Below are 16,389 nucleotides of genomic sequence, written 5' to 3'. Positions count from 1 at the left end.
TCACCTCATCATATATCAAAACACATATATATCTATATACGTCGACAGGTTAAGGTAAGAGAGCTCTCAATCATCAAAAGTAAATAGCCATTACTTCGTCAGTTTCATATAATCGGCTATGCGAGCCTCAAATGAGATTCAATATATAACGATCTTTATTTATAGTATTCACCATTCTTTGTTATTTACATACATTGATTGCTACCATTACGGCTTTTCTCCTCGCCACCGAGGAGGTGTTTATGCCTATAAACCTAAACCGTTACATTATGAATACAAATTTACTGTTTGACTTATTTACATAACACCCACACACATCCTTTATGTATAGTAGCTCATGCCTTCATCTAATGACCGTTCAATCGTTCAATCACCTGTCTGATTAATTTAATTTATGAGATTTATTTGATTACCCTTTCTATTTTTGTTTTTCATTCCTACTATTTGCTAATTATATCATAAAAGAAAAACAATTAGTAAAAAAATATTTAAGCTTCTATAACAAAAACTCAATGTTATTTATATTATTGTATATATATTTCTGTTATCAAGTTTTTTTTTGTTCTTTAGGTTAAATTAATAGTACATATGATTCCTACAAACAACAGGAAATTTCTTTCTCTAGGTTAGTGATGAATACCAGCTAATCAGTAAAATATTGTAAATCCGTTTTTAAAAAATCAGGGTAAGGCATTTAATGACGTCATGCGATATGTTAACGTTTTATTATTGGTTACATTTATCAATGAAGAGAGGTTATATTTGGTTGCGGAGGTTGGTTATAATAAGCTCACAATAAGCTCGTCGATATGAAAAATTGATTTGAAATATCGGTTTGTTTAATAAGCTAATCCGATTGACTGTGTTGATTAATCAATGTCGCGCTTTTTTTTTTAATTATTTGATCATAGAGCTCGATCAATCGGCCTATCCTCTGTTCTCTTCCTTATTTTTTTTCCTCTTATTAAAAAAGTGATGGATGCCATGTTGAATCATTTTATTCGTGATCTGATTGGTTGAAATACGGTAACGTGATATACTGTTATGTAGCAACAAATAAACGTATATGTGTAATTTCGAGTTGATATTTTAGTAATAAAAATTCAATTTACCATAATTCATATGGATCATTTATAAGATCATAAAACTAAAAAAAATAGACTACAGTATTATTCTTTTAACATTAATTTTATGACATTAGTATCGAGTAAATTGTTTCGTAAAAGTAAGTTAGAGGTTATGCTTTGAAATTGTTCTAATTATTTTCTATTGCTAATCGATAATCTGGTTCTTAAATGTGTAAGATTGAAATAAATGTCATAATCATAAATCATAAATTTGGAAACGTAGAACTGTTTGACTATACAGATTTTTCCGCTGTAATATATGGTTGGTAAAAAAATTAAAAATCTACATTTGAAAAAATAGTAAGTTATGTTAAAGATATCAATAAAAATAAAAATAAAAATAATATAATAGCGTACGGAACGCGTCTGCTCTTATATTTAAAAATTATAGTTGACCGAATAAAAACATTTTATTCGTTATCTAATTGAGTGAATGTACGACACGTAAGTCACTGTTATATGTAAATCGGCACTAAATAATAAGCTAAGGCGTTTAGACTCAATCGATTTAATCTATTTATACTCAATCAATTAGATCATGAACAATTAAGAGAATTGTAAATTTATATTTCACGTAAAATACTGTGAATTGATTTTTGGTGTATTCAATATCGTTGATTTATTAAAATTTTTTTTAAAATTTAAGTTATAAATGTAAATAAACCATCCAAATGGTCACAGATGAATAGTTGAAAAACCATTAAAAAATATATCTGTTGATATGGAGGTATATAAAAATTTAGAAAAGTTGCAGAAATAATTTTTACGGCATATCTCAAAGTTAATCAATAAATACTAAAATAAACATTTCTCGGAAAAGTCACATTGAATTTGTAAAGCGCTTTTCTATATGAAACCAACTCTTCCATGACCGACATTTTGAATACTTGTACGAAGCTTCCTTTTCACACGGTATTATTGCTTTTAATATCGAATTTACGTTTATCTAGGCGAAAGAAATTTTACGAAAGACACGAGATTGTGCATTGAATTTAAAGGCAGGAGTGCAATTCAGTAGGAATTTTGCTAAGCAAAAAAGAACTTTTACCTACATGCGATTCGTTATTTATTCAACGAAGGTGTATAAAATAACTTGCTAGATTTGAAAAAAGTATCCCTATAAGGAGGCTGTAACTTTGAAGATAAAAAAGCGCGATAACAAAAATAAATTCAAACCCTTATTAACTACTTGCAGTGGGCGAAAATGAGTTTCGCTAAAGCGTAAATCCTGACGATGCCAAAAGCTAATTAAATGTCAAATAATACGTTGAATAAACCAAACAATTTCACTCACCTCGCTTTTATACATGAACTCTGCCACGTTGGAAATTCTGCAAACAGGTATGCGGAGAAAAACCGCGAGAAAGTAACTAATGCCATCTTGTTATAGTGCGACGCGCATATTGCACCGTCTCGACCGTTAGCGTGGTAACGCAGTCAAAGTTCGGCTGAAGCGATTTCCAAGTTAGCTAGGAGAAAAACTATCGGCAAATCAGCCGCACGGATTGGCTGTAAATTACAAGTTTCTCTTGAGCTCGTTTGCAATTTTGCCAAAGCGATACACAAGAAACTCGCCCGGCCTCGTCGATAAGATAATTAGCAACGATCTTTCTTTTCCTTTACTGCGAAACTTTAGGCTGGGCGATTGAGTGTAAGAGAAATAAAAATCTTCTTCTTACGAGCTTCACGTGTTCCTGACACCAAATGACAGGCATTGTGTGTCGCTGTTGTTTAATAATAGTTTGCGCTTTTTTGCCAGATCAATCAACAGGTTCGCGTTTAATTTTGTTTTTTCTTGTTTTTGTTATTGCAAAAGTTAATGTTAATGAATCCCGCACCGCCTGGACGTCAACGTATTATGCGGCAGTGTATTAAAGTAAACATTTTTTTATACTTTCGCTAGTGAGCGGGAATTTGCATGACAGTGAGTCGACTCTCTGTTAACGTGTGCAATCTTTTTTATGACTCTCCTGACAACGTCCTATGAACTCGAAGCTATGGCAGCATGATATCGTTATTTGCTTTACGATTCAATAAAATTTGCGAAAACCTTATCGGCTCTGCATATAAACATGTATACTTTTTCGTCGTGAAAAATACATACAAAGAGCAATCTACGTGTCGAAAAGTGACCACTAGACACACAATTTTTTTTAAACCGCAAAACCTAAATAACGAAGATTGGCCCTGTTGACACTTTTTTTAAACACATCGTCGTCGCCGTCGGCACAATTATTTTGCGAGTAGTAGTAGCGGAAGCGTGCGTTCCCGTTTTTTTTTGGACTGTGAGAGAGCGAGAAAGAGAGAGAGAGGCACAATTATGAATGACGTAGTGCCGGTGCGTCCGCAGCCAATTGTGCAGCATTTCCACGAGTGCCATACATATATACCTGACTTGTGCAACAAAGGATCGTCGAAATTAAAAGAGCAAGAGAGCGCGCGAGCAGAGTTTCAGAATCGCGAGTCACTTTTTTAATTTTACTTTGTCGTGCTGCTCTCGAGTCTCGTAATTAGAGCTGACCGAGAAAAGGGCACACGAGAACAAGTCTAATTGCCGCAAGTCTTCATAATGCATTGCGAGCTATGCTCAAAAAAATTCAAACGAGGGTCTTTCGTCAATGAGTGACGACGGAAACTCTCTTAATTCTTATACTTATTTCCCCTCTTCGTTTTGCACGTCTAACGTTGATTAAAGTCTGAAATAGCTCACGAGATCTGAAGAAAATGGGCACGAGCTTTATAAAATTAAATAAAAACAAAGACACGGACACGCTCGGTCATATATTCAACTATCTGCTGAATATCTAATCACGTTTACCATTCGTTAGCGATGAGTCCTTTTTTGCCCACCTACAACGACGACGGCATCAGGGTTTCTTTTCTCGCTTTTTTCGTCTTTTTTCCGTCTTTTTTCGCGAAAATCCGCTAGAAATGTCAAGTTGCGATCGACGTTTTACATTTAATCCATGAGCGGAGTTTCGATGTCGAGAGAGACTTTTATCGGGAATCCAAAGTGACGTATATTGTTTTGTATTTAATTCACTCACTTTGGTCACTGTGAGAGCTACATCAAGCATTCCAGTTTTATTTGTCAACGCGACTGACCCACTTATATTGCAACGGCCTTAAAAATCATTAAACTCGACATTGTTTTAATCCTCTTTTTGTTTCGTATTTTTTCCCTCTGCCAGGCGTCATTCGCTCAACCATTAAAGATAATTTTATGCATTGTGGCATATATGTATATAGAACGCACTAGACTCGTTAAAATTTGAAAATCACCAGCGAGAGAAAGAGAGAGAGAGAGAGAGAGAGAGCACATGAATAAAGGATTTTGATTTGTACGGGGCTTTTTTCCTTTTTCCCTCGTTTCAAACTCTCTGACATTTCGTTTATTTCGTGGATGGTGGCGACCGCCTGAATTATAAAAGAATAATTAATGGCTGCAGTACGCCGCCGGATATATACACATAAAGATGCAAAATATCGCACGGAAAAAAAGGACTTCACATATGCTGAACAATCAATGGCACGGACGCAAAACTGTCAGTTTTAATTTTTTTAGAGGAATTATTGGTGATGCTTTTTTACCGTGATATTTTATGTAAACTTTACTAACGAAGCGAATAATCCCAAGAGCATTATTTGCTGTCCAAAGCTGACTGACGTGTTCGACAAATAAAGGAGCGGAAGTGGGAATAAGTTAGCAATGTTTTTTCTCGCTTGAAAGAAGATTTATTTGTTCCAGGCAATTTAATCAATCGATTTTCAGCGCTGAAATAAACCGAAACTCCTTGGATGAATGCCATGTATAAATATTGTTAAAATAAAACATTAAAATTATATAAAAACATTTGTAAATGATTGAACAATCGAATCCAGCTCGCGCTCGATGTAAAACGGCTCTCACCATCGGAAAGTTATGTAAGTACCGCATGTAAAATTATTCGTGGCGTGACCCGCGAGAGAGAGGGAGAGTTAATAAATGAAAATCCGACTATCCGGAAGTCTACTCTGTGTATTTTACATCAGCTCTGCAAGCGCTTTGAATTTGTAACAAGGAGCATCTCATAAATGTTGAGGGGAAAAAGAGAAGGGAGAGGACAAGTGGTGTTCAATTTTCAGAAAAGCCAATGAATGATGCATGAGTGATTTTAAATCAATTAAATGGCTCGTTTTTGGAATATTTTATCGAATTAAGGAAGTGAAAGAAAACGAATAAAACCATTTTTAGAAAGAATTGTATTGTCAGATTGACGTAAAGTTCGATGAAAAATAAAAGTATTTGATACGAAACCAGTTTACCCATACTTTTCAGAAATAATTTATTCCAGTCAGTTTCGCCACTTTCGCAGCAGTCAAAAAATCCTTGATATTATAGCTTTTAGAAAATCATTTTAATCGTTAATCTTAAAAAATAAAAAGTCACATATCTCAGGATCTGAATGTATATCTATTATTCCGAATAGGCCAGCAACTTGCCGCTCACAAGTGTCCAAAACTTAGAGATTTTCAATAAACTAGCGCCTCTCGCACCTATTGCGCCTCTCACGCCTCTCGTGACTCTCGCGCTCCTCACGCTTCTCGCGCCTTAGTCAAAAGGGTTTCTGTTGTTCGCACGTATAGGTAGGTCTACACACAGAGAAAAATAGAGGAGTAAAACGAATTAAGCTTTGTTGCCTCGGGACGCTACGGATGCAACATAACATAATAATTCGATGACTGAAGCGTCGTACATCGAAAGAGAAGCTTCGTCCGTAACTAACAAGAGCCTTTGACGTGACTGCGTGCATTCGGAAAGTTGCCTAACGTTGAAAATTGGCGGCAAACTCGCGCATGCGCAACCAACACATAACAATTCACCGAACAGCACAGCTGAGCTTTCTCTCACTAGCTAAACAATTCTCAATCGAAATTTGCCCATTTTGACGCGAGTCGACAAGGAATAAGCGTAGCAACTGACCTGAACCATTGATGAATGTCGACAGGCAAAACGACAGTACTCAGCTTGTCGCTCGGCGTACATTCAGACTTTTATTTCGACCCTGCCGAATCCTTTCGCGCAGTTCACGTTCCTGACCCTAAAGCCCCCGCTGACGTTCTCCGAGCGGATGTGCGTACGAAAATTCAGGCCGTTGGTCCAACTCCTAGACGCACCTCGGCACCACCGTGCCAGCAATGCTCGCCGCCATGTCTGCGCGGATGCGCGCGCGTCCTCCCAGTGCTAAACGATCGATTTTTTGGCCCCTGCGTAATGTGCTGGCACGCGTGGTATCGTGAGTCACGCCAAAAACTAAAAAGAGGGCAGAAAAGGCAATCTTGCGACGGCTGTATTTAAACTGCTTTAATATGTATGTGATTGCCACTTTTTTCCTCGGCTGCTAAGCACAGGTATATTGCAAGCTCTTTTTGCTCCTTATTTGTTTTTCTTCGTGAAAGAATGAATTATTCAGCTTGCAACTGAGACAGGATCTTAGCATAAGCGTGCATAGACCAGAGCGACAGATCCCAATGTTCGATATGTATCGTGAAAATGTCGAAGATCGCGTTTGCTGCGTAATCCACGATTAAAAATGTCGTTTGCAATTGCTACCAATAGTAGAGTATGAAAGAACATTGGCTGCTTTTAAGCTTATCATGACGTGCGCGCGCAAGTTCTCTCAAATCTCTCTCACGTTCGTTCGCATATATACGCACACTCGGCTAAATGCATCCCAATCAGCTAGCCAATTAATCATACGCACATGAGCGAGTATGTCGAGTAGTCTATTAGATAAATAAATGATTCGTAAAGCATCGACGGCAAAAAGGCTACACGTAAAGTTGAACAATGTTATTATTACTCTGGCATTCGCGCTTAGCGCGAGTCAGCATCCAAATTTGCATAGTTGATTTGACAAATGTTGATTGCGCGTGACGCAGCGTGGCTATTGTATTTGAGGCGCAAACGCGTACAATCGATAGTTATATGCCGCTGAGAGCCTACTTTATGCGATCGAGCTTCGGCGGCTCCCTCCTCTGTGAGCGCTCCAATGTACACGTCATTATTTTCGTGGCCTGCGTCGGCGCCGACGGCAAGCTTCCTTTCCAATCTAATCACATCTCGCACCATCAGTCTTTCCCTTTTGCCTTCTCGTTGTACTCCGTAAGAGATATTTTTGCGGAAGCTCGGGTTGGCTTGGCTTGGTCGTTCGGTTATACGATCAATCTGTGGACGCTCAGCTGTACGGCACACCAAACAGCCGCTCTGCGTATAATACACTTTTAAACAACTAAGTGCAGGCTGCAGGAGCAACATTTAGACAAGTTAGAGCGCTTGCACGCGTAGATTTATCGTCGATGTGCGTTTGGAGCGCAAAGAACGAGAGCCAGCGCCCACGGCAAATTGAAATAATGATTTAATTGCGACCTAGACGATTTATTGCCACGTGTGTGCAGGACATGGGACATGACGCGAGATGAGCCCAAGAGAATCGAATGTGATCGAGACGCGGAGTATAAAGGCGATCAGAATAGAGAAGACGTAGTGCAGTAATTCAGGTTAACAATAATGCACGAATGAGCCGTACATAATCGTCTGTTCAATGCGTATATAAATCGTTCGAACGGTCATCGTTCAAAGACACCGCGCCTCTTTTTCGGGCCGGAAAGAGTAGTAATGATCGATTTTGTCGAAAAACTTGCCCGGTTTCTCTTCGACAATAATAGGACTTTTACGAAAACACTCTGATCAATCCTATCTTGCAAGCGAGCAAGAGAGTTCGCTTAACGAGCTCATCTATCATTCTTTTCTCATTGAAATGTTTCTTTGCTCAGCTCGTGCAAATTCGTCGTCTATTCGTATTCCTCTTCCTTCTTTGTGGATCCTCTCGATATCCTGGTAACCGTCTTTTTTCCCTTCTTACTGTTGTCATGCGCTGTATTTTGACAGTCAGCAATACACTTGCTTCAGTAGATTTATCCGTTACTGGCTTTGTCTCTTTTAATAACAAACTTTCTCTTGATTGTCAATGTGCACATTTATGTATGAGAAAGAGAAAGCTTACCTTTGAGGCGACTCGACTATTTGGCTCCACACTCGCTTCCGACGAGTTGAGATTCTGCAAAGAGCAAAATCAGCATTCGATTGTGATCTTTCGCGTGGAACGTAAACAAATTCAAAAAGCGTCTCTTTACCTATTGAAGCCCATCAACTCAAAGCTTAATGATTTGGAAAGTTGGCGCGTGCGCTGAATTGCTTTGGAAAATTTACGCGCTCAACTTTGTCGAATATAGCTCGTTGCACATTTATTACAAAGCAGCTCTTTCTACTCGTCACCATTAACTTTTCCCGTATCTTCTTCATTCTGTCTTTTTTTGCTGTTCATTCCAAAGAATAAGAAAGTTTTCCGCACTTGAGAGATTAATCTTTATATATAGACCCTGTTTATGTTTTCATTTTCATACTCAGGCTACCAAAACTATGTTTTTTGTTCGGTGTTCTTAATTTTTAGCCGAACAAAACATTAAAAATTATATTACTTTGACTCGTGTATTAAAGTGAAGTTGCATTTCATACAGACTTTACTCATTGGGAATTGCAATTAAAACAACTATGGTAGTTAAATAAATAACAGAAAGAGTTACGCGTTGGTGATGCAACGCTCTTCAGAAGAGTACCTATTACCATGATAAATTGGTTCGAATATTGTCTATATAGTACAAACTTTTCTGCGAAACTTGGTACAACCTGAATATTTATAAAATATATAAACAGCACGCAAAAAAAGCCAATCTCTGACCTACGATAGAACATTCCCCAATGGGAATGTTCATACCGATTGTAGTATCAGGTACTCTCCAACATATATCGATAAAGCGTTTTTAAAATAAAGAGAGTACTGGTGGTGCCCTTAAATGTATCTTTTCTTTGCGTAACACGCCAGGTTAAAATCTAAAGGTAATTTGACAGTGGCACTATGTGGCTACGGCCTGGTCGGCGCTTTGTGCGTGTACTATTGAACTTGTGGCTCATAATAGTACGCAGCATCATACACGTACATCGAGCCAACCTTCACGAGAAGTAGTAGTAGTAGTGCGAGCTCGCTTAATAATTTTTTTCTCTCATTCACTCAACCCTCTTTCTTTGCGGAGGTCTAATTAGCACGTCGCTAAGACGTCCTCCTAGAGCTGATGTAAGTTGCTGCTACGCGACATCGAATAAAAGGGACCTTCGCAAATTACGAGGCACTTGACGGCGCGCGCATCAACAAAAAGAAAGAAAATCGAGCAGCTGTGAAAATGAAATTTAATATCAAAGAGTGGAGCGCTGAGAGGCAGAAAAAAAGAGCGTTGCACAAATGGAAGCAAGCAGAGGAATCGAATGTACATAATGCCAGTAGAAGAGAAGCTATACCTGTAACAATTATTGCTAATTATACGCCATGCTTGCCTACCTGTCAGATCAAAGGCATATTCTCCGGTTACTCTTCTCTCCCTCTCTTTCTCTCTCTCTCTCTCTCTCTCTCTCTCTCTCTCTCTCTCTCTCTCTCTCTCTCTCTCTCTCTCCCTACCAATGCGCCAAAGGAAAACGAGTCATCCATTAGCTTTGTCTCCTATTGATATAATATGGTTATGATATAAAATAAAAAAGAGATCGTATGCAATAGAGAGGGAGTTAGAGGGCCACTTAGAGGTTAGCGTAATTGCCAATTAAATGCTCCCTCAATATCGTTGCCAATTAACGGACGGCAAAAAATTCTTAGGTCAGCCTTTAATATCTTGCAAGGGTTACTCCTTTTGGATGCTATTGTGCGTGAACGGTTTGCGGCACTTGCCATGTCTCCATGTAAAACCTGCCCCTGACGAGGGCTACTTGATGAAAAAGGTTTACTCGTCATAAGATTGTTCATTTTTTCCGGCTTTAGAGGACGCTATTGGTAATCTGATTAGCTGCTTGGCTTGAAAATTATTACTCTCCGCGCGTCTTGCATTCATCATACATCGAGTTTATGGTGTATACATATACACATATACACACTCGCGCGCGCGCATGTGTGTGTGTGTGTGTCTGTGTGTAACCTACCAATGACTTCTTTTTTTGTTATTTATATGTTCATGATTCGTTAATACCACGATAAACTTGCAGAAACGAAATCCTGTATTTTATTAATACAAGTCTTTTTATGTATGTAACAGAAAACGGATGCGTACTACGATGGTTTCACTTTTTATCCATTAGAGCAATGCAACGTAATACGAGGAAATATTATTTCGCAAACACGCTTTTGCTGAATTTGGTTTCATTTTAAAAATCGTGGCCACAGAAACACATGAAGTGTGAATTCTGAACAAATCTAACATCAAAGGCTTTATAACATCAAAGGGAAAATGTATGTTAAGAGAAGGTTGAGAGCAAAAGTTAAATAATGTGTACACTTGCTATTTTCACACAATTTATTCAAACAATTATAATATTTAGCCGGTTTATTTCCACTCAACAATGGTAAGATGAAGCGCATACACACGTTCATATAATGACAAGAGTGACTTATTTTGAACTCGTTGTTTCAAACAATGGGTAGTTTTCGACTTGAAACTGACTCTGAATTTTCTCTTTTCCGCTTGTCGACAAATCAGACGCCATCACTATTGGGCCCCAGGCACGCGCAATTTGCTACGCCTATACTATTCTTCCTTTTATTCTGTCTGCCTGTAGTCATGATTTTCAAATACGTATGACACAAATTAAAATTTTCAATCTTGCTAAGTATCCTTCAGTTGTACAATTGCCATAACCTGAGGGTCAATATAACATAAGTTAATTTAAGATAACAAAAATAAAAATGAAAGTCTCTACCTAATTATAGATCCATTAAATTAAATTTACTAATGAAAGATTATCGACAACTCGATATCATATATATATAGTCAAATATATTAAAGTCACTCAATCGTAAATAAGTAAAGCAATAGCAGATAACTTCAACTAAAAATTAAAGAGGACATTTTCTGTGTAGCAAGTACGTTTACCGTAATGTGTGTAATGGCAGGTTGTCGACAATTAATGTAAGTCTTTCATTATGACAGTGCTCCGAAAGGAAAGGGTCAAGCCGGGTAGAATATTAATTAAAGCACCTTCGTGGGTGCTCTTAGAAGAGAGAAATAATTATGGACATTAGTCGGTAGAGGATCCGAGCGCGCGCTTCATTAAAGCTCCTGAGAGACACAGAGTTGAGACGACAAGTGGCGCGAAATTTCAGTTCTCGCCGACGAATAAGCGATTGCCGACCAGAACTTCCTCTGCTGAGTAATTAATAATTATTAACGTGACGCCCGCGAGGACGTGCTATGTTTGCACTGCTCTCTCTCTCTCTCTCTCTCTCTCTCTCTCTCTCTCTCTCTCTCTCTCTCTCTCTCTCTCTCTCTCTCTCTCTCTCTCTCTCTCTCTCTCTCTCTCTCTCTCACTCGACCGACTTATTCTTATGAACAAGAGAAATCTCTCTCACTTGGTTTGCCAAGCTAATCTGTTATTTACGGTCGTCGCGTTGTTTATGCTGACTAAGGCTAATTAATTAAAGCACTTTTGTGAAAATATATACTCGAGATGGATTTGTTCTGAGGGATATGAAATAGAAAAGAGATTACAGGAGGTTTCTTTCATGGATCTTGATTAAACGTTCATCCAGATTTTAAAATGTTAGAAAGGAGAGAAGTTTAATGATCCCCTAAACAAGGATAAACACACATTGCTTGCAATACCACAAACATTTTTAAAAATATGTACGGATAAATCGTTGCTTTCAGTTTATTTTATTCAAGGGTTGACCACCAGTTTCAGTTTTTTGATAATACTTTATAATTAAATAATGTCATTCAATAAATATTGTGAATTTACTTAAAAAACCAATTAATATTAATTATTTAATGTTAATTAATACGATATCAGTTGATTAGTTACACATCAAATGAATCACTTAAGAGTTAATTCCTGTAACATTCGGAATTTCGAACCTCAAAGGATGAACTAAATTAAATTCCATTCTACAATGTCTGTAGTCCAGTTTAAAAAGCCATTTACATTTTATCTTCGATAGCGATCTACTTACACAAAAAAGATGATTCAGTCTTCAGACACGCGATCACAGAGAATTTCTCTAATGGAGCCTGCTCAAAACCGCGAGAATAAAGGAGCGTGGAATTCGATTGACATTCGTATAAGTAAAGTGGAACAAATTCACAGTAGGATATGGATGAAATGAATAGGTGAATATGCATGCACGAAACGGCTGGGATTAGATTAAACGCTATACGGAAAGCACGAGACAGAAAGAGCGAGAGAGAGAGAGTAAGAATGGGCTTCACAACATGGTGTTGCGCAAAGCTTGCGAGAAGGAAGCGAACACTCTGCAGCGCCCGTTCCTTTCTCTCTCGCATTCTACGCTTTATTAGATTCGGGTAGTTGCTCTTGCATGAAATTCCCGGATCTATTGCAAAGCATTAAGAGACGCAAGCTCGCGCTTGTTTCTACGAGCGCTGCCTTACCATTGATGCTTTAATTTCTCTCTCGGCGAGAAATATACCTTTTTGATGGCTGCCTCGGTTAATTGGCTTGAGTCCGAGTCTTTCGTCGCTTCGTTTCTTTTGCTCTCTTTTCAAGTGTGAGCGCTATAAGTTTCGAACTGACACTAACATGGCTGTTTTGTAGTTTTTCTGAAGTGAAACTTATGATGCCACGTCATGCCCTCGCTGGGCTTCTGGAGTTGAAAACGAAATCGTAGAGTTACCATTCAGCTTTACCAAGAGAGGAGGAAAAGAGCGACATCAAAGATTGAGAAAATTTTTCAAGAGAAAGTTTATTTTATATTATACTCGTAGTTATCGTTTACGTTATCTGATATCAGTATGATGAACCATTCTAATGGATTAATATATTTTCTCAAAGTTTCTGAATGTCGCGACAACAATTTTATTTGAAAACTTCATATTCTGGCTAATTATGTAATTTAACAAGAAAAGTTCACAAAAATATCAATGGCTTGTATTTTCTAATACTGTTCAGGATAAAAGAAGCCAGAAAAAAAGTTATTTGAAGGTGTGCCTAACATTGATTTAGGATGTTATTTATACGTGATCTTTGGCACTAATCAAAAATTGATCGTTTTACGAAACTTTTAGTTCAGTTAAACTATTTTTTGCATGATATGATAAATAATATTGGTATTCGTTATATTGATACAAAAGATAATTCTTAAATAATTATAGTTACTATATAAAACGCATCATCATACATAGACTTAACAATAAACTCATATTAGTCAAACGAATGTCAGAATTAGGTGGCAGTGACTTAGATAAAATAAGCGCAATAGCAGCCGTGATCTGTTGATAGTCACTGTGAGTACAAGGTCGGAACGTCGCCTCGGCGAGTGGCTCCTGCTCAAGTGGCCTATAATCTCGCTTCGATCGAGCCTTCGATCTGACTTCTGATCCTCCCCGGAGGCTGCAGGCAATAGACCTTGAGACGATGGTTTGCTTCGTGATGGTCGCAACCGTAAGTTGATAGGATACTGTTGTCCTTCGAGGATTCTACAACTACTACTGCTACTGCTGCTTCTGCTGCTGCCGCTGCTGGTGCTGCTGGTGCTGCTGGTGCTGCTGCAGCTATTGAGTGAGAGAGAAGTTTCCCGACGTGACTTATTTTTCTCGCTGACCGCTCGATATTGATACGGCTCGATAGTTTCTTTCAGGAGATATTATTACTTTCGTGTGAATTCAATGAATATGTTATCTTTTGTTATTTTCAACTACACCATGTTCCTTTAGTCTAACAATATTATAGTGATCAAATATAAAGTTACTTTAATAATGGATATAATGTTTTACGACGCCGTACATTTCATACAAAATAAATCGATCAAAGGCTTGCAAGAGTTCATTGCAAAGAAAAATATCACAATATTCATTTTGAAAATGAACATGAGAATGAATAGAAATCATAATTCTTCTTCATTAATTAAAAGTTTAAAGATGTAGGCATCAAATCTTCTAAATGAATGAATATTTCTGTTCATGGGAAAAGCTCATCCGAAAAAGAAATTCATAAAAACGTCATTAAAAAATTTTTCTAGTCGTGAAAAAATTCTACATATTCAGCCAGCAGCTTTTACCAAAATTAAAAGTCTCTTATCATGAAAACATGCTCACACTTGTTCATTATTCCCCCGACGGAAAAAAGGATAAAGAAAAAACAATTCCATTAAAACACGATGAGGAAAAAATAATAATTAACAACATGAGTGTCGTTCAATTAAAGAAATATTATAAATTATAGAGATCTTACGCAATCTCCGATGATAGTGCTACAAGTAAGATCCGAGCCGCTGCCTCAGTAGCGTATTACTAAGCTTTTTGTCGTCAACGATGACTTCTCGTGCCTCCGACGCATTTTCCAAGCGAGTCACAAGAAACGAAATGCGGTTATTCTAGCTGCTGCTACTGTTATAGACGAGTTTCCCTCACAAATACATGCTTTCAATTTGAACTCTGTGAAAACATTTGAATATTCTTAATATTCTTAACTACGGAAAATCGATATGATTTGTACAAGATGTAAATTGTTTATATATGTTTTCTTGGAAGATATGCGTGTTATTTTTTATAATAACTCAACTTTAGTAAATTTAATTTTATAAGATTTATGTAATTTTCTGATGATCAGAATTATAATCAAATATCTGCAAATGAATAATAAAAAACAAATATCAATTGAGGTCATATAACCAATTAAAATATTAATAAATTATTCCATTAATTACTCACTACTGATTCTTATTTTAGATGCTTCTGGGACGTACAACAGTGAAACTGCCGCATTCTCCAGAGACTCTAATGAGTAAACTGACATTTTCTGTTAGAGAATTATTCATCGAATAAAGTTCAAAAAGGGATATATGTGCGGACGAACAGGTTAGTTTAACCTCATTCGAATATTTATTTTGAAAGTAAAAAAAAATACAATACAAATACCAACTTATCCTACTATATATGTACGTGTGTGCGCATGTGTATGTACAGCGTGTCATATTTGATCGTGGGCAATAGGACAACTGTAAACTTTGCAAAATATTATAACAATGTTTCAGATAAATAATATATATCCGAAACATTGTTATAAAACTTTGCAATATATAATATATAATAATAATATATAACTTTGCAATATAATATATAATATATAATATATTATATATTATATATAATAATTTTCAGAAATAAACAGTTGTATAGTTCACTAAAGGTTAACTGATAATGACGTAAACTTAATCTTTAACTTGATTTTCAAGGTTGTTCCGGGATCATCTATGTTTTTTTTAATAAGAAATCTCTACTTTTCTCCTTGGATTCAAACAGATGGAAAATTCTACGTAGAGATAAGATATCATATGCGGAGTCCGGGAGGGTCACACCAAAATCATGCAATATTCAAACAATTACTTTTTTATTACGGATTCAGGAATAAACGGAAAATTCTACAAATGAGATTTCATGCTGTAATCAAAAAAATTATTTCTACATTATTTTAACGCGTAGTAGCCACGTCTAGCGCGCGTTCATACCACCTTTCTCATTTTTTTATGTCAACTTAGGGGCTGTTTATAAACCGACAGTTTTGCAAACGAACTTAAATACTCTAATACACGATGAAATACATATATAATTATATATAATTTAAAAATTTCACAACTGACAACTTTGAATATTAAATAAAGAAATAATCAACTGGAGTACGAAAGAAGCAAGAAAATTATTTCATAGTTTTAAATATACAAATATAGCAAAAATTGTCAAATAATACTAATTCCTAAGATATTTATTGATGTGTAATCTTATTCATAACTTAATGTTATAAACAGCAAGCTTTAGTTACACTTTTACGGTAAAGAAGAAATGTATAAACCTACTTAAAATTGATTGTGTGCTAAGATTTTAGAGTTGAAAATTCAAATTAATTTATCATTTTCATACAAAATAATTATGTGACTAATTAATTTATATCTTGCTTAATGTTGATATACGTTATTTACGTCATTAGTCAGTTACAGTTCGCAATCGGAAAGTTAATTTATTTACAAAATATTTATATTTTTTATATTTAAACTTCACAATTTAACACATTAAAAATTGCTATTTCAACGATCTTTCAAACTACAATTATCCAGGATGATTATTCTTCATTATTATTTATTACTATTACTATATCTACAATAATTTTAAAATTTTT

At 36.4% G+C, this 16,389-nt stretch overlaps 1 protein-coding gene, 1 long non-coding RNA gene and 1 other non-coding gene across 6 annotated transcripts in view; 2 read left to right on the top strand and 1 right to left on the bottom strand.

Moving 5' to 3' along the window:
• LOC131671767 (beta-1,4-glucuronyltransferase 1) overlaps positions 1-6,308 on the bottom strand; it is a 44,972-nt gene extending 38,664 nt beyond the window's left edge. For 3 of the 4 annotated variants that reach the window (XR_009302570.1, XR_009302569.1, XM_058948457.1), the window contains exon 1: positions 6,091-6,308. Coding sequence is in view for 2 of the 4 variants with exons in the window: in XM_058948457.1 (XP_058804440.1) it covers positions 6,091-6,153 (63 nt within the window). In the remaining 2 variants the exon portion in view is untranslated. Of the gene's footprint in view, positions 1-2,421; positions 2,637-6,090 lie in introns of all 4 variants that reach the window. The other variant, XM_058948458.1, reaches the window with a different exon arrangement.
• A 5,491-nt stretch (positions 6,309-11,799) lies between these two features.
• LOC131671803 (U6atac minor spliceosomal RNA) lies at positions 11,800-11,920 on the top strand. Its single transcript, XR_009302573.1, has one exon. It is a non-coding gene; the product is annotated as a U6atac minor spliceosomal RNA (small nuclear RNA).
• Positions 11,921-14,760: 2,840 nt separating this feature from the next.
• Positions 14,761-15,876, top strand: LOC131671786 (uncharacterized). Its single transcript, XR_009302571.1, has 3 exons — positions 14,761-14,878; positions 14,946-15,074; positions 15,452-15,876. It is a non-coding gene; the product is annotated as an uncharacterized LOC131671786 (long non-coding RNA).
• The last annotated feature ends 513 nt before the right edge of the window (positions 15,877-16,389 follow it).

This window comes from Phymastichus coffea, unplaced genomic scaffold (genome assembly GCF_024137745.1).
Source record: "Phymastichus coffea isolate CEN01 unplaced genomic scaffold, Cenicafe_Pcof_1.1 PCOF00135, whole genome shotgun sequence".
NCBI lineage: Eukaryota > Metazoa > Arthropoda > Insecta > Hymenoptera > Eulophidae > Phymastichus > Phymastichus coffea.
The sequence above is the reverse complement of the archived record's forward strand: the minus strand, read 5'-3'. Positions and strand labels throughout refer to the sequence as shown.